The sequence below is a fragment of the Chlamydomonas reinhardtii genome, chromosome 3, assembly GCF_000002595.2.
Source record: "Chlamydomonas reinhardtii strain CC-503 cw92 mt+ chromosome 3, whole genome shotgun sequence".
NCBI lineage: Eukaryota > Viridiplantae > Chlorophyta > Chlorophyceae > Chlamydomonadales > Chlamydomonadaceae > Chlamydomonas > Chlamydomonas reinhardtii.
In genome coordinates, this window is record NC_057006.1 from 8,868,853 (window position 1) to 8,885,141 (window position 16,289).

General features: G+C 64.9%; 4 protein-coding genes across 5 annotated transcripts in view; 2 read left to right on the forward strand and 2 right to left on the reverse strand.

Moving 5' to 3' along the window:
* Positions 1 to 479: 479 nt before the first annotated feature.
* CHLRE_03g207377v5 (uncharacterized protein) lies at positions 480 to 4,757 on the forward strand. 2 transcript variants are annotated; one of them, XM_043061530.1, is made up of 4 exons: positions 480 to 1,113; positions 1,559 to 1,741; positions 2,023 to 2,265; positions 2,493 to 4,757. In XM_043061530.1, exons 2-4 carry the CDS (start codon positions 1,598 to 1,600, stop codon positions 3,282 to 3,284), a joined length of 1,179 nt encoding a protein of 392 aa, XP_042926679.1. In that variant the 5' UTR covers positions 480 to 1,113; positions 1,559 to 1,597; the 3' UTR covers positions 3,285 to 4,757. The 2 variants fall into 2 exon arrangements, with proteins under 2 accessions (XP_042926679.1, XP_042926680.1); XM_043061531.1 differs by having other exon boundaries at positions 780 to 1,741.
* A 16-nt stretch (positions 4,758 to 4,773) lies between these two features.
* CHLRE_03g207489v5 (uncharacterized protein) lies at positions 4,774 to 8,569 on the reverse strand. Its single transcript, XM_043061533.1, has 2 exons — positions 8,057 to 8,569; positions 4,774 to 7,919 (listed from the first exon to the last, which is right to left on the reverse strand). Exons 1-2 carry the CDS (start codon positions 8,420 to 8,422, stop codon positions 5,379 to 5,381), a joined length of 2,907 nt encoding a protein of 968 aa, XP_042926681.1. The 5' UTR covers positions 8,423 to 8,569; the 3' UTR covers positions 4,774 to 5,378.
* Positions 8,570 to 9,069: 500 nt separating this feature from the next.
* Positions 9,070 to 13,803, forward strand: CHLRE_03g207601v5 (uncharacterized protein). Its single transcript, XM_043061536.1, has 5 exons — positions 9,070 to 10,096; positions 10,565 to 10,828; positions 11,006 to 11,272; positions 11,551 to 11,673; positions 11,899 to 13,803. The coding sequence occupies exons 1-5, from the start codon at positions 9,368 to 9,370 to the stop codon at positions 13,135 to 13,137; spliced, it is 2,622 nt and encodes an 873-aa protein (XP_042926682.1). The 5' UTR covers positions 9,070 to 9,367; the 3' UTR covers positions 13,138 to 13,803.
* Positions 13,804 to 14,234: 431 nt separating this feature from the next.
* Positions 14,235 to 16,289, reverse strand: part of CHLRE_03g207713v5 (uncharacterized protein) — an 8,485-nt gene continuing 6,430 nt past the window's right edge. Inside the window, exons 13-14 of the mRNA XM_043061537.1 lie at positions 15,690 to 15,867; positions 14,235 to 15,316 (exon numbers count right to left, since the gene is read on the reverse strand). Coding sequence (XP_042926683.1) covers positions 15,025 to 15,316; positions 15,690 to 15,867 — 470 coding nt within the window. The 3' untranslated portion in view covers positions 14,235 to 15,024. The remainder of the gene's footprint in view (positions 15,317 to 15,689; positions 15,868 to 16,289) is intronic.

Here is a 16,289-nt window from a genome sequence, read left to right on the forward strand (position 1 = left end):
GGTATTGCAGCAACTAGTACATAATAGCATGCCATGCACACTTGCCAGAATGCAATGCTGCCTGTCATTTACGCCGAATTTCGGCTGGTCTGCTGACGGTCCGGGTATCCGTGCCTGACGCCGGCCCCCGGCCGCTGTCCCCAGATGGCCCCCCCTCACCGCCTGCCGCATTACACGCGATAAACTCATGTGCATGGTCTCGACGCTTATGTGTCCCCCAGGAGGAAGAGTGATGTAAAGCTGTGTGATGTTCCAGTGTATGTGTGTTCGGCGCTGGTTGGTTCCTGAGGAGGAGGCAGAAGGAGGCTGGACAGGGCTGGTCCGACTGTCTGCGCTGACCTCGGCGCCAAGACGCGCCTCTGGCTCCAGCTGGCAGCCTGACACCGACACGGCAGAGGTCCCGGCAGAGGTCCCGGCAGAGCTCCCGGCGACGACAACGGACTGCATATGACTGCATGAGGCTCCCTGAGGAGCCGGAACGTTCCGGACCCATCCCCAGGACACGCCCGAGCCAGCCTTGCCCCAAGGCTTTGCCCACGTCCTCAACATGTGTGTCCCTGCCGTCCATGCGCTGCTAGGCAGACTGGCCAAGCTCTCAATGGCGCAGTATTGATGAAGTGCATGCGTTGGAGAAACCCGAGCTACTAGGTGTTGTGAGTTTATACATACACGCCACGCACAGAAAGCTGTGAATGTACATGATGTTGGAGCTGAGACGCGCTTCCCTTGTATCTGAACCTGTTCTGGAATTAGCTGCGCTTTTCGAACCTGTCCCTCCTCAAGCGACAGTTCCAAGCCCAAACTCTTTGGCGTAGGTCTCTATGAATTCCGCTGACCTGAGGACCAGGAGACAGACGACCCCTTTCAAACTATGCTCCTGCTTTCTGCATGTTCGCACAATTATGCATGCTGTGGCCTATCTTGAGGCATAGATCTGTCCAGTAGCATTTTGTAGAAGGCGCCCGAGCCTGCCCGGTGGCGCATTGAGCGTAGCAGTTTCGCCTCCCTGGGCCTAACCAGGACGCCGGAGCCCCTAATCATCAGCTTAGCACAAAAGTATCAGTTTCGAGTTCAAGTCATGACCTCAGCGGAGGGAGGAGCTCGCTGCACGAGGTAAGGCCTAGCCTCGCGACTCGCGCAGCGCACTGTGGGCGTATTTAGGCAGGGAATGGATGCATATGGGCTTAATGAATGCTTATAGATTGGTTGCGACTGTCTTTGCGAGGTGGGTCAACGAGTTTGGCGGAGATGGACCGGGCCCAGGAGCGAGCGACCAGCGAGAAAGGCTTCCCTCAAGCTAGCAAATGACAGAGCTGGCCATGGGGTGTAGCCCTGAATGACTGGCGCCAGTCGCCAGTTGCAGCGCACAAAAAGTCCGTGTTCACCGGTGCCCGGTCGTACAACGCCACGGCGGGCTATTTCAGCCGCTGCCCCTTGCCATTTTCATTATTCGCTGCTCGCTCAGACACTGGCCAGTCTCTCCAGTAGTCATAACTACCTCTAGCACTCCGTATTGCCTTCCTACTTCTGCTTTCACGCACCATTACCGAAAATGCAGAGCCTTCGCTCCGCAGCTTCGTCGCGCAGCTGCCCCTACATGCCCCGCACCGGCCGGCAGCTTGTGCCTACGCCGTTTCGCGTTAGTGTCTCGGCTGGTCGCTCGCGCGCGCCAGTTGCGACGCAGCCGGCGCGCGACGTGCATCTCGCCGGTTCCATGGCCACGAGCTCGGGCCCTGCACAGGTGAGGGCTTCTGGGGGGTTCGGGCAGGCCGTTCGTAGGTGCAGCTCATGGTTGCTCAAAGCTTGAAGCGGGCGGGGTTGTGGCAGCAGCGCCAACCTGCTTGCCGCTACCGCCAACCTGGCGCGCAGCTTGCACAGCCAGGCCTCGTCAACGCACTACAGGCCGCAAACCCGCTGTAGCCCATGTCCGCAACCCCAGCTTCTGGTCGCTCCTTTACGCCTATTGTGCTAGACAGTCATTTCTCTCGCCTCCTCCCTTCCGCCTTGTGCATTTTGACACAGGATTGGCGTGGTGAGGTCCCTCAGTCGCCGCTTCCCTCCGTCGCCCCCGTATCTCCCGCCAAGGCCGTCAAGTGGTTCTTCCCTTCGGCTGCCCAGCCCCTGGCGTCGGTCGAGGAGGCCTTTTCCGAGGTGGTCGCAATCACCACCGACGCCACACGCCTGCTGCCAGCCACGCTGGTGTCGATCTTCGCCGCGGCGTGGCCGGTCATTGCCAAGGCCTGGACCCAGCCCGTGGGCGACACGGTGAGAGCGGGGCGGCACACTTGCGTCACACAGGCAGCGGCCTACCTGCCTTCTTGACATGCGGCAGTGACATTCGCCAGCAGTGCACCGCTAGGGATCCCAGCGCCATTGCTTCCATCCAGCAAGATGACCACAGCAGCCTGTCACACGCACCAGCAGTTAGTGTTAGTTCCGCCTGGCAGAGATCCTTACTTACCTTCTCGCAACCTCCACCTACGCATTTGCAGGTGCGCATCTTGACGGCGGGCACCTGTGCCCTCGTGAGCCGGCTGTCGGAGCTGGCGGCTGCTGCCGCCACCATCCTGGCTGCTGGCGCCGCCGCCGCCGCCGCCACCACCACCACCACCACCACGTCCCGGCTTGCGGCCACCTCCGCCACCGCCCAGACCGCCACCGCCACCTCCACCCCTCCCTCGGCGGTGTATGACACGGCGGCGGCCAACAAGTACCTTGAGGGCACGGCCTTCGCCCGCCACGCCGTCCTGGCAACGAGCTGCCAGCAGGTGCTGGAGCTGACACGGGTCTGCACCTGCGCCGGGAAGCCCTTCGCCATCGCGCTCATGCCCGATTATACGTATTTCGACAAGTCGGCGCAACTGGACGCCCTTGCGGAGATGGCCTCTGCCTCGGGCTCGCTGCTAATCGCCTGCAGCATCGCGCCTGGCTTCTACAAGCGCGCCGCCGCCGCCGCCGACATGATGGGCACGCCCGAGGGCTGGGACGCCAGTGCCGCCGACGTGGAGCGGCAGTTCGGTCTGGACGTGGCGCTGGCGTCCCGCATCCCCGGCGCCCGCAACCGCGGCATCTTGGAGCCGGTTACCGGCATGCCCGCATTCATGTTCGGCGGCTGGTTCGTGGCTCACAACGGCCCTCTCTCCAACTATGCCTGCACCTCTGGCTGCGAGCTGCCGCTTTCGTCGCCGTTCAAGCTGCTGGACGCGATGGGGATCTTCAAGAGGTTGCTGGAGTGGCGGCAAAAGCAGGCGGCGGTGGCGCGACTGGCTGTGGGAAACCACTAAGTACATGAGTTTGAAGGGCGAACATCGCCAAATGTTTATACTGTTGTTATAGGCAAGCCTAGTTTGCTTCTTCAGTATCCGCGGGAGTCATAACTCCTGCCATGTTAATACTCACAATGCGAGAGTAAGGCGTACCTAACGCCTTGGCGGACGGGCAGTGGAGATGATTCCTCTTGCTGGCCCGTAGTCCAGCACTGATTCCTGCTGATTGTTTTGACAATGGCGTCCTCAAACCAGGGGAGCCGTCCACACATGTGCGATGAGCCCTTCCCCATGCCGTGTGCGTGACTAGCACCTACACAGCGTATGTGTACTGTGCTCGCAACGGCATTGCGATGACCGCTGTGGACACGCGTGTGAATGGCTGGACTGGGGCGCGGCATGGGCAAGCTCATATGCTCATGCCATGCCCCGTCGGTCTGTGTTTGGACAAAGAAAGTTTGGACGTGCGTACGTGCAGGGACCATAAGCCCCTCGTACTCGAGTATGCTTACTTGGTGATTGAGACCGAGCCGCAACGGCAGGTGCTGAGCGCGCGCGCAAGGTAGGGCTGCTAGTAAGAGATGGCTTGGCCATGTGGCTGGATGAATGTGCGTAGGGTGGCTCCTAGCTACCAGCGTACGTGTATACATAGTAACAATAATGGCACGCTTCTCACACAGTGATACCGCTGTGCTGTCTGGCTAGTGCGTGCGGTAGTGTTTGTGAGATGGTGATGTGCTGTTTGCGAGTGCATACGGATGGCCCGCTGGAGTGCTGTGCGCCGCCGCTGATTGTGTGGTTGGGGCTGTATCATTTTAATGTTGACTTCTCCGGAGCGAAGTATGAGCGTCGGAGAAGGCAGGTTCTCACGACGATTAAGTGGTATGGCACGGAGTGCCGTACGAGGCGCTATTGCGCCTCTAAGTAGCGCAGCTGCTGCTGGTAGCAGCATCTGCCGTTTGTCTCTTTCTATCTTACAGTACTGTTCTGCCGTGTTTTTGCTTTTATGGCTGAAGTGCTTACTTCCCGCCCACCCACCTTGATCTGCCGGTGGGAGGCAACTGAGAGACGCCTAACGGCCACTAGGTCTGCCGGTGGGAGGCAACTGAGAGACGCCTAACGGCCACACGGTCAAAGTGAACTTGGGGTTTCGGGTTTTCAGCACTGACTGTGGGGCTTGCTGTTTGCTTTGTTGCTTGTAACGTTGAGGAGTGAGAATGAGTGTTGTGTGGCTAGGCGGTGATGGACGCACTGTGCGTGTGCATGCGGGACACACCTAGGGTGTCAGCGACTGCACGCAGTAGCGTGAAGGTATGGTGATGCATGTGTGGGCTGAAGTTGAGGCAGTCCACGTCCCTGAGTCGACGGGACGCTGTGTGGTACGGTACCGCACGTTCACGCAGCCCGCTGACTAAGGGTGTGAAGAGCTCGAATAGCTGGTTGGGGGCTTCTAGCCCATTCATCTCAGCGAAGATGTAACAGTATCAAGGAACACAAGTATGATGATACGGATTCGCGGATTCAGCGCTTGCACTCGTCGTGTGCCAGCACCCTCCATTAGTCTGCCAACAACGGGACCCCTGCAACATCAAGGTAGCGAACATGTGCCAACACGCAGACCCTTACCTGCTCCAGGCAACAGCAGTCCGCCAGCAAGCAACTTGCTATGCACCAGTTCAGCTACTGCGCGACCCGTGCTTCCATCAAAACAACTACATGGCAGCACCGCTCCTACCTGCTGATGTGGGCCGGTGCCTGCCGCATCAACCGCACTCCTTCTATTCATCAACCGCACTGCTGATATGGGCCGGCGCCTGCCGCATCTATCCCGCACCTGCGAGCTGCGACACCTGCAGCCCTGCAGCCTACACATTCATCATCCCACCTCTTCCTTCCCTCGAACATGCACAGCCCTGCTGCCCCCCTGTTGCCGCCGCGCCACATCCAGTCCACCTCGCGCACCGCCCCGCCGCCGCCCCCTAGCTACCCTAGCTACCCACACACCGCACACTTCCCAGCCCTCCCAGCCCTACCTCACTGCCGACCCTGCTGCTCATTCCCCCTGCCCCAACATGCGCGCTCCCATTCTGCTAGCTAGGGTACGTCAGGTACTCAGCAGCAGGTAGGGGGGTGGCTGGCTATGCGCGCCTCCGACAGCAGCAGCCGGGGCACGGGCAGGTTCTCAAAGTAGCCAGGCGGGTAGCGTGGCGTTTCGTCCAGCATGACCCGCACACACGTGGCGTTGTCCGGGTGGCCCCACACGCGTACGGGTGCCAGCAGCAGCTGCGACACGCCCGCCGCCACCGCCGCCTGGGACACCACCTCCGGCGGCGGCGCCTGGTGTGCCACCGCCGCCGCCGCCGCCTCAGACACAAATCCAGCCTCCGTGTCATCTGCACCAGCTCCCGCCTCCACTACTGCAATCGCCGCCGCCCCCTGCTCCGCCGCTGCGGTGCACTTCTGCTGCCGCTGCTCCCGCCACATCCGCATGACCAGCTCCCTGGACGCCTTCACCTGCTGCGACATCGCCGCGTTCACCAGCTCCACAAACGCTTTCACATGCGCCTCCTTGTCCATTCCGCGACACGCCGCCACCCGGACCTCCGCCAGCCCCGGCAGCAGCCGCAGCAGCGCCAGCAGCCCCGCCGGCGTCACCGCCTCCGCCCGCAGCATGTGCGTCAGCTGTAGCACCCGCAGCCGCGGCTGCAGGTGCGGCGCCAGTTGCGTCAGGGCATCCATCAGCGCCCCGGCGTCGTCGCGGCCGCCCTCATCTCCGTCCAGCCCCATCAGGTGCAGCTCCAGCGGCGGCCCCAGCTCCACCACATTGCCCGCCACGGCGTCCAGAGAGCCGAACGCGCCGCCCAACTCCGGCGGCAGCGGCAGCGCCAACAGCTTCCGCATCCCGCCGCCGCCGCCGCCGCCAACACCGACACCGACACCGTCGCTGCGGCTGGTGCTGCTGTTGATGCCGCCTGGAGCGCTAGCCACTTTGCTGCCGGCGCCGCTGGCGGAGGCAGCAGCACTTGGGCCGCCTCTGCCACCGGCGGTAGCGGCGGCGGCGGCGGTGGCGGCGGCGGCATTGGCGGCGGCGTGCTGTGTCAGCAGCTTGCGCATGGAGCTGTTGGGCCGCAGCCAGGTGGGCGCCAGCTCGGCGCACACCATCACGTCGTACTCCAGGCGGCGAAGCCACCAGCCGCAGGAGGCGGCGGAAGCACCGGAGGCGGCGGATCCCGAGGAGGAGGCAGCACCAGAGGCGGCAGAGGCAGTAGGCGCGGCAGGGGCTGGTGGTGGTGCGGGTGGGGCCACGTCCAGCAGCAGTGTCGCCAGGTGCTCCAGGTCAATACCCAGGCTCACGTCCCATTGCGGCTGAGGCAGCGGCGGCGGCGGCGGCCGCTGCTCCTCCCCGCCGCCACCCCGGCTGCTGCTGCTGAGACTGGCGGCAACAGGCCCGGCCGGCGCTGCCGCTCGCTCCGTAGCACGCTGTGCGTCGCTGCCCTCAAGACCACCCGCACCTCCGCCAGCGGCGTCTCCCTGCTGCTGCACCACCCTCCTCAGGTGCAGGGCGGGCTGGCGGTAGAAAGCCAGGCCCGCGTGGAACAGCTGGAAGCTGTTCAGCCGCCCCCACCCGCCACCGCCACCGCCTCCGCCACCGCCAGCCTCGTCCCTGCCGGCGGGCCGCAGCAGCCGCTTCAGCAGCCGCGGCAGGCTGGGGCAGGGCGCGTGCATGCCGTACACACTCAGGCGGGTCAGCGCCGGCAGCGACTCCAGCACCTGCAGGGCCTCGGGCGGGAGGAGGTCTTGCAGGCCGTCGTTGTGCCGGGGCGCCAGGCCGCCGCAGTTGAGCCAGAAGGGCTCGGGCTCGCGGCTTCCCAGGACCAGGGCGGACAGCTGCGGACAGCCCGCGGCCAGCGGCGCCGCCTGTGACAGGCCGGCATAGGAGGGTAGCTGCAGCAGCCGCAGCCGGGGCAGCCTCGCAAGCGCTGTGAAGTAGCGGTGCTGCTGCTCCTCCACGTCGCTGCTACTGCCGGTGCCGCGGCTGCCGCTGCTACTGCCGCGGCGGAAGGCCCTGCCTAGCAGCGGCGGCGACGCCGCACCACAGCTGCGCGCCTTTGCCTCCGCCTCCTCTGCCTGGCCTGGCGTCACCCACATGCCAGTCATCCGCAACTCCTCCACATTGGGCACCGCCGCCACCAGCGCCGCCACCACGCCCGCCGGCAGCCGCATGGGCGGCGGCGGAGCCGCCGCGTCGCCGCCACGTTGGCTGCTGCGGCCGCCGGTCGGGTCTGTGTCGTCTGGCCAGTCGCCGAGCTCGCGGCCCTCGTCGTCCTCCTCGTGCTCACACAGCAGCCGCTCCTCCTCGAGCGCCAGCAGCCGCGGCACGGCGGCGGCGGCGGAGAGGTGCAGCTTGAGGACGTTGATGCGCCGCAGTGCCGCCGGCGGCGCCTGCAGCAGCGGCCGCAGCAGACCCGACAGCTCCGGCGGCTTGTCGCTGCTGGCGGCGGCGACGGCGGCGGCGGCGGCTGTTGCGCCAGAGCCGCCGCCGCGCTGGCTGCTACTGCTGCCGCCGCCGCGCGGTGCGCCCGCAGCGGCAGCAGCTGGCGGCGGCATGCGCGGATCGACCACCACCACCAGCCGGCGGCGGTGTGGCCAGCGCTGGCAGCAAGTGCGACATTAAAGGGAAACAGCGCAACGGGAAGTGATGGGAAGAGTAGCTTATGACTTGTGGCACTAGGCACGGTCCCAGGCAGCCACAACAAGCACTACCGACCCACGCACACCGCTGAACTCACCTGCAATGCAGCTAGCTTTTCTTCCACGGTCGCCGCCCGGCTGCCCCCGCCACGGCGCTTGGCTGTCACGGCGGCATCAGCAGCCGCCTCGGCTGCAACCACAGCGGGCGGCCGCAGCCGGATCAGCAGCGGTGCCCGAGCGTGCGCGTCCACAAACGCCCGGGCACTGCGGCTCACGCCTCGGACCTGCGCCAGCGACCCCCGCCGCTCCAGCTCGCTATGGAAGCGCTGCTGGGCCTCCTCATCGAGGCGGCCGACCCAATCGAACAAGTCGAGTGCAAAATCGGCATGGCCGGGGACATCGCCAGCAAGGGCAGCGCCGGCCTGCACCTCGAGGCCGGCTGATTGCGCTGCTATGTCCGACATTAGTCCAGAGAGCGGGAGCCTGAGCTCAGTTTGGCGCCAGCTGGGCGGGCGGTCTTTCGCGCCGGTTGAAGTCCGCGGTTCACCGGGACCTTAGTGGGCCCGTCGGCAATGTTGGCGAAAGTAAAACGTGAGGTGTTAGAATGTAACGTTCTCAATGCACTCAGCTGGCATAGCAGGCACCGCTCCTAAAATGCGGAAAGTTGAACTCGCAGTCCTGGCCCATCGCGACCCAGACCCGCGACCATGCCGCAGTGGCACGACGCACCTGCCGGCCACACGTGGAGTACGCCAGGGCTCCGTGCCGGCATCTCACATGTGCTCATGACTCCAATTTGTGGTCTTGCAGGCCAGCCACGGTTGCACATCTGTCAAGAACTCCACATCGGACACAGACATGTCGACAGGACAGGTGCCAACCGTGCTTGCGCCATCAGGTACACAGAGTGCTCCATCGTAAGTATTCCATGCGGACATGATTTCTGCGCTCAACGTGTCCGAGACCCTTCCATTCTTTGCCGTCGCCCCCCCCCACCCACCCAAACTCCCAAGGCCTTGCCGGGCGGCGTGCCTGTGTTTCGAGTCCATCTTGCAGGTTCGTGTTATGTGCAGTGATTGCACGCTTTCATATCGCTAATATAGGTACTGTAGATGCCTTGACTTGGAACTGCGAAGGTAGCGCAAAGTCTCACAAAATATCTCGGCAAGGAAAGGCGCTCCGCCTGGACTTGATCAGACTCGCTCGCTTATATTAAGTTGCCATTAAGCAGCGTCTTAATACACTTTGCAACTTGAACGGAAGCGCGCAAGCAGCAGACTCGGCCGTTCATTTTAATTTATCTTTGGGTCATTATAGTTTTCCTGCTCGTTTTGAGGTTTGATCTACGCCCTTGGTAATATACTTTGCAAGCGGCCAGAGAATTAGACGCGAGCAAGCGAGCGTGCGTCATGAGCACGCCATGCGTCCCAGGGAGCGTTGCGCATAGCTTCAGTGGCCACAGTACAGCTCGCGTGGTCGCATTTCTTAAAGGGACCCACAACGCGCGGCGGAGCTTGGCGCCTTCGTCGGTAGGCACGGCAGCTCTGAAGTGCCCAACGCGGGCGCGCGCCACCCGTCGGCGTGGCCAGGTGGCAACGCCCGCTGTGGCTCCAGCTCGCACGGATGCGGCTGTCGTATCCGTGCAGCCAGGCACCGGCAGCGCGGTTGATGGCAGCGGCAGCGGCGCTGCAGCCGCAGCGGCTGGGCGCCTGGAAGCTGCCCTGGCGGCGCTCTTGTCAGTGGGCGGCGCCGCCAGCACCCTGCAGGTCACCGAAGGGCCGTTCGGGCGCGGGCTGTTCGTCACCTCGCCCGCCGCCGCCGGCCAGCCGCTCTTCAGCATGCCCGACGTCAACACGCTCATCGTGCCCGACCCGGAGAATGATCCCTACAGCAGCAGCGATGACGAGGACCCGGTTGTGGATGCGGCGGCGGGCGCCGCGGCAGCGGGGCTGGCAGGGAGAGATCAGGGACAGGGAGGGCCGGCGGTGGGGCTGGGGCTGGGGCCGGCGGCCGTGCAGGCGGAGGCGGCGGGGCTGAACTGGCGGGAGGAGCGCGACAGTGACCTGGAGGGGGGGCAGCGCAGTTACCTGGACCGCTGGCAGCGCCACCACGGGCTGCGGCTGCCGGCATGGCTGCAGGTGTGTTGTGCGGTGGCGGTGGTGGTCGTGGTGGGGGAGGGGTTTGAAGCCGCAGTCAGGCGCTAGCAGCTAAACGGTCTCAAGGGCTGGGCTGCTGTAGCCGTTGTCGTACGGCCGTAGTTGCTGCTGCTGCTGCTGCTGCGGCGGCGGCGGCGGCGGCTGCTGCTGCCCGTGCGGCTGTGTGCGGCTTTGTGCGGTCGAGTGCGGCGCGGCACATTGGCGGGTCCTGGGGCGCCGCAACTGCTGCAGTCTTAGTACCTGCGGCACTACTACTTACCGTGCGTCCTATTGGCCATGCGCTGTCCGTATCTCCATCCCATCTTCACACCGCCGCCGTCATTGCGCAGCCACCACATCAACACCACACCGCACTCTCTGGCTCGTGTCTCCGCTAGACTGGTGGTCCCCCGCCCCTCCTTAGGACCCGCCTACTTACAACCCCCTACTCACACAAACGCACCGCCACAGGGCTTTCTAGGCGATGCCGACACGCTGCCGGCGCCCGCCCGCCTGGCGCTGTGGCTCATGTGGCTGCGCCGCCAGGTCCAGGTCCCCGCCAACGGCGGCGGCGGCGCCGCCACGGCGGCGGCAGCTGTGCCGGGACTGGAGGAGCTGGAGGCGGAGGAGGGCCGCGGCGTGCCCTTCTGGCGCGCCTACGTGCGCTGCCTGCCGCCGCCGGAGCTGGTCACGTGCCTGGCGGTGTTCAGCGAGGCCGAGGCCGCCCTGCTGCAGGTGCGGCCCCGTGGCGTCGGCAAGGGGCGCGAGTGCGGGGCGGCCTGGGGCTCAGCACCAGGGCCGGCTGGTGTCCGTCGCATCGCTGGGAACACGATCACAACAGCATCGGGACATCACCTTGCGTGTGTGTGTCTGTGTGTGTGTGTGTGTGCAACTCTTGCTGCTGCTGCTCAGGTGCCGGCCTACAAGCGGCAGTGGAGCCGCACGCGCGCCAACCTGTCCCGGCTGCTGGACAGCGTAAACGCCGCCGCAGCCGCCGAGGCCGCTGGCGGCACGGCTGCTACAGCCGCTGCTGGCGGCTATAGCCACAGCGGCCACAGCTACAGCCTGGATGAGCTGTGCTACTGCTACAGCATGGCCATCAGCCGCTGCTTCCACCTGCCGGGCCGCATGCTGCTGGTGGCGCTGGCGGACATGGCCAACCACCAGCCGCTGTGGCAGGTGCGTGTGTGTCCGTGAGTTTGTGTGTGTGTGTGTGTGCGTGTGTGTCAAGCAAGCACAAGGAGTCTAAGGGCTGAGCTCTGTGTGCGCGTCTGCGTGGGTGTGCGTATGCATGCGTACACGCGCGCGGGCGCATGCGCACGTGCGTTTTTTGGCAGGACTGAGGCCTGCGTGCACTGCGATGGGAAAGGGACCTAGATGCAGGAAGGACGAAGGAAGCTGCCGTTTTTGTTTGAACCAGGACTGAGCCCCCACTGCTTGCCGTCACCCACCCTCAGGCAAGCGCGTACCCCTGGTGGCACTGGCAGGAGCCAGCCGCTGCTGCCGCCGGGGCCGCGGCCTCGTTGACGGAGGCTGCGGATGCGGGCTTCAGCACCCTGGGCTGCTTCCAGTTCCGAGCGGTGAGCGCTTCGGGCTTGCGCTTGTGTGTTGGCTTTGCGCTTGTTATTCAGGCATGCGCTAAGATGTTAGGGCTTGCGCTTGGCTGTTGGGCCTGCACACATGTTGGACGCTCGCTTGCCTGGCGACTGAGGCTGCAGTATCTCTGCACACTGGGCGCGTGTGGTTGACACGTTGGTCATCGCCGGCAGCAGACTAACTCGCTCGTGTGGCTGGTGCGGGTGCAGGTGCGGCCGCTGGCAGCGGGCGACGAGGTGTGCATCTGCTACTCGGAGGGCGCCAATGACGAGCAGCTGTTCGACTACGGCTTCGTACGGCAGGCCAACCCGTACGACAGGCTGGATCTCAGTGACGGCGCGGAGGGCCTGGATCCAGATGCTGACGCGGACGCGGGCGCCGTGCTGACCGGGCCCGCGGGCCAGCACCAGCTCTGCTGGCCGGCACTGGTGGCGGCGGCGGGGTTCTGGGCGCGCGCCGAGGATCCCGCTTCCGATAGCTCCGGCGGCGGCAGCCACGATGCCATTGACGCCGGTAGCGTGGACGGACCCCATGCGGCCGGGCTGTCGGCGGCGGAGGAGCAGTCGCTGCTACTGCCGCGCAGCGTGGGCGGCGGCGACAACGGCAGTAGCAGCGGCCTCCGCGAGATGATCGCCAATGTGGCGGCCATTGTGAGCAGCGCCGCCACAGCCGCCGTGGATGCCGACGCCGAGGCGGCGGAGCGGCTGCGGCAGCAGCGGCGGCGCTCTGCACTGCTGTCGCTGCCACACACGGCGTACGACACCGCGGCGCTGCGGCGGTGGGGCCTGGCGCGCGCGGCGTCGGCGGCGGAGGAGCTGCGGCGGGGCCTGGCGGCGCGGGTGGCGGCGCAGCTCGCGAGCCAGCAGAACCGCCAGCGGCGCGGGGCGGCGGCGGCGGCGCCCGCTAGCGGCGGTCTGCTGGAGGCGGCGGCGGCGGCGGAGCTGGCGGCAGTTGATGCGCTGGCGGCACGTGTGGCGGGCCTGGCGGCGGGCCTGGGATCCAGTCTGGCGGATGACGAGGCCGTGTGGGAGGTGCTGACAGAGCCGGCGGGTGCGGCGCGTCAGGCGCGGGCAGCGGCAGTAGCAAGCGGCAGCGCCATGGCATCGGCGGCGGCAGCTGCACAGCTGTCCGCTGCTACTGCCGCGGACAGCGGCGCACGGGGCCGGCTGGGTGCTGCCTTTCAGAGCCTGTTTGGGGGCGGCAGCACCGGCAGCGGCAGTAGCATCGCCATTGTGCAGCAGGCGCCTGTGGCTGCTACAGCTCTCTCGGCGGCGGAGCTGCTGGCGGCGGCGGCGCAGCACGACAGCGCACGTGGTCGTACGGCGCTGCTGGCGCGGCTGGAGTACAAACGGCTGCTGGACGAGGCCGCAGACGTACTGCGGACGTACCGTCAGGTGGTGGCGGAGGCGGCGGCGCCGCGACGCTTGCCGGCCGCCGTCCGCTTTTGAAATTCATCCCCGAATGAAGGGAGGTTTCTGGATGAGGCTCGAACTGTCCCGCTGATTATGTTGTGCTTGTCATGTTTGAATGGAGCTGAACGCAATCTTCTGTTGCTTTTTTGCCAGCGCGCACAGTTTTGTAAGTGTGAAGATAACGTCTGGGTGGCTCAGTAGCCGGCCGTCATTTATTCCGGAATTTTGTTCGCAGGCCCCCGTTTAGGAGTGAGCGTGCCTTGAGATTAACGAGTGCGAGTGTAGGACGGTAGTCGAATGCCTATGTTGACATGAGCGGGCCATGCATTCATCCTCCTGAGTTGCACGTGCAAAGAACGGGCAGATAGTGAGACGGAGCGTTAGTTGTTGGATTGTGGAGTTCTTGGCCGTACTGATGGCCGAAGCTGGAGTTCCTTGGGCCCTTCTCAGATGCTCGGCGCTTCTGTGGTGGTTCCCCAGCCCAATCATTGCCGTTGACGACTTGTGCCGAGCGGTGGATGACAGTCGCGTTGTGGCAAGTTGCTGTGCGTGTCGAACGCGGCCTGTCCTGGATTGGCCGCTCTGGTGCACCTGGGGCGCTGCGGGAGGTGGTGGCACATGGTGGCACCTTGGGTGGCGCAGCTTCTCGCCCCATGCAGGGACTACCTGAGGAGGGGCGGCCCCCTGTAAAGATGTAGCTGGATGTCAGGCTCTGTGCTGCATGCAAGCAGGGGGTGCGGGGTAGGCCAGCCGGGTGCTGTCGTCGCGTTGCCAGGACTGGACCAGCAGAATGCGCGTCAGCAAAACATCGACACAACCTGCCAGCTACCGTCGGTACAGTAACAGCGCGCGAACGACGCACCAATGCCTTGTCCCTTCTTGCTACGCATTTATGTGGGCACGGGTGGGAGCCACACACATCGGGACTACGCTTTCCTGCCCCTTGCCATGTTCCATCACGAGCAGAGCAGGGCTAGCCGGCTCACTGGGTGGGTAGCTGCCCTGGGCGGAGTCGCGGAGCGCAAAACTGGCTTAGTGGCTACCGTGATGCGGCCGTGAACAACCAGGACCGCAGAACTGCAGGACGCTGACAGCTGAGATTGCATGGCTTGCGAAATGCGTCACACCCTCACTATGGCCAGATCTTACAGTTGTCAGTCAGGCCCGTCAGAGCGCGTGTTGTTGTGCTTTCATGGGCCGTTGCACCGCTTCACCATGCTCCAGCGCCCGGTGGCTTGCCCAGCGCCTGTGGCTTACCCAGGCCTTGCCTTGCAGTTCGAACAAATGCATCTTAAAGCGATCATGAATCATGTCAGGAAGCATGCGCCGCAATCTGCACGCGCCGATCTCCTCTTCCGCGTATTCGACCGTACCGTATCATATACTCAATCGCCCCAACTGCAGCCAGTGCCGCGAGCCACGGTCTTGCACCAACGCACAGCAGCACAACAATGCCAGTGGCTGCGCCATATGGTGGACCCGTCGCCGCAGCACCACTCATCTGCCATCCCCAGAAAATGCCAAGCCAGACGAAGGTATGCGCACATTAAGTGCCGGAAACATGCTGGCCGGCATGGTAGGAATGCGCCTGCGACACACGCGCGACAGCTTCCAGTGCACTACTTACAACCTACTCACACAAACACACACGCTAATCGACACGAGCCCAAACCCATGCGGAGGACTCGAGTCACACCGTCCCCCAACGCTGCCGGTCCAAAACGCCCCCAGAGCTCAGGCCAGCTGCATTCAGTGCCCCGGCTGCAACGCGCGTCCGTGTCACGTGTGCACGCCCCGCCACTTCGTTCTGACGCTCGTCGCAGTGCTCGACTTCGTAGCTCTGAGCTCTGACACTGCGGGCGCGGTGCATACCGTATCGTTCCCGTGGAGCCCTGAAGCCGGCCGAGCTCACAAGCCCCCGACTCAGATCGGCTTGGCGATAAGCACAATTGACGAGAACGCCTGCACGCCGTACACCGCATCCACACCCGCGTTGCCGCCGGGCGTGAAGTCCTTGGGCGGCGGCAGGTTGGTGTCCACCAGGCGGCACCACTTGCGGCCGGCGGGCGGGTGCGGCAGCGGCGCGGACACGGCGAAGGCGTGGGCGTTGAAGGCGGCGTAGATGTCGCCAGCCTCGCGGTGGTGCAGCGTGAAGGCCAGGAAGCGGCTCTCGTCGTTGCCCCAGTTGTCCTCGTGCCAGGTGATGTCGTTGGGGCTGTGCAGGGATCGGAGGGCAGGCGGGAAGAGGGCAGGCGAGGGGAGAGGAGGGGCGCACGCGTGTGAGTACGGTGCACGCACGTATGCGCGGCAAGCAGCTCGAGCTGCGAAAAAAGCGAGAGCGTGCAGCGAGACCAGGCGCGCGCTGCAGGAGCCGCGCACGCATGTACGGTACCCACCCTGCCAGCACAGCCCGCCGCACCCGTCTCCCTCTGACCGCTTCGCTAGCCTCCCGCCCCCCCACCCCACCTCCCAGCCCCACGAAGCTGTTGGTTGCTCCCGGCTCCAAACCCCCTCCCAGCCTCCCGGCCCCCATCCCAGCGCCCTTCTCAGCTCACAGCGCCGCTCCCAGCCCACCACCCAGCCCTCACCCCAGGAAGTGTTCCCGCCCCAGCGCGGGGTGGCTCTTGCGGAAGGCGATGAGCTGGGAGCAGAAGCGCAGCAGCGCCTCCTTGTCGGCGTCGCCCTCGGGCCACTGCAGGTGCGCCATGGCTGTGTCGTGGCCGTACCAGTTGTTGTTGCCGCCGTGCGTCTTGATGATCTCATCGCCTGGCGGTGGGGGGTTGCGGTGTGTGTGTGTGTGTGTGTGTGTGTGTGTGTGTGTTTGTGTGTGTGTGTGTGTGTGTGTGTGTGTGTGTGTGTGTGTTTGTTTGTGTGTGTGTGTGTGTGTGTGTGTGTGTGAATACCAGCCCAAGCGAAACCAAACCAACCTAAAACAGGGGGCAAGACGGTGTGGGTGAGCTGGGGGTAGTCGTGCGCCGCGATCAATGGTGCCGGCACCGGTAGCAGATGTAGGCCTCTCCCCTCCCCTCCCCTAGGCCACGCCCTCCTCCTCGCTCTTGCGCATTGGTTTCGCTTTAGTTTGGGCTGGTAGCTGTAACCTCCCCTCCCCTCCCCTCCCCTCCCCTCCCCTCCCCTCCCCTCCCCTCCCCTCCCCTCCCCTCCCCTCCCCTCCCCTCCCCTCCCCTCCC

Coding starts and splice junctions, on each gene's coding strand:
- CHLRE_03g207377v5 (XM_043061531.1), top strand. CDS start 1,553: ATGCAGAGCCTTCGCTCCGCAGCTTCGTCGCGCAGCTGCCCCTACATG. Junction 1,742..2,022: donor CGAGCTCGGGCCCTGCACAG/GTGAGGGCTTCT, acceptor ATTTTGACACAG/GATTGGCGTGGTGAGGTCCC. Junction 2,266..2,492: donor CCCAGCCCGTGGGCGACACG/GTGAGAGCGGGG, acceptor ACGCATTTGCAG/GTGCGCATCTTGACGGCGGG.
- CHLRE_03g207489v5 (XM_043061533.1), bottom strand. CDS start 8,422: ATGTCGGACATAGCAGCGCAATCAGCCGGCCTCGAGGTGCAGGCCGGC. Junction 7,920..8,056: donor AAAAGCTAGCTGCATTGCAG/GTGAGTTCAGCG, acceptor ACTTGCTGCCAG/CGCTGGCCACACCGCCGCCG.
- CHLRE_03g207601v5 (XM_043061536.1), top strand. CDS start 9,368: ATGAGCACGCCATGCGTCCCAGGGAGCGTTGCGCATAGCTTCAGTGGC. Junction 10,097..10,564: donor GGCTGCCGGCATGGCTGCAG/GTGTGTTGTGCG, acceptor GCACCGCCACAG/GGCTTTCTAGGCGATGCCGA. Junction 11,674..11,898: donor GCTGCTTCCAGTTCCGAGCG/GTGAGCGCTTCG, acceptor GTGCGGGTGCAG/GTGCGGCCGCTGGCAGCGGG.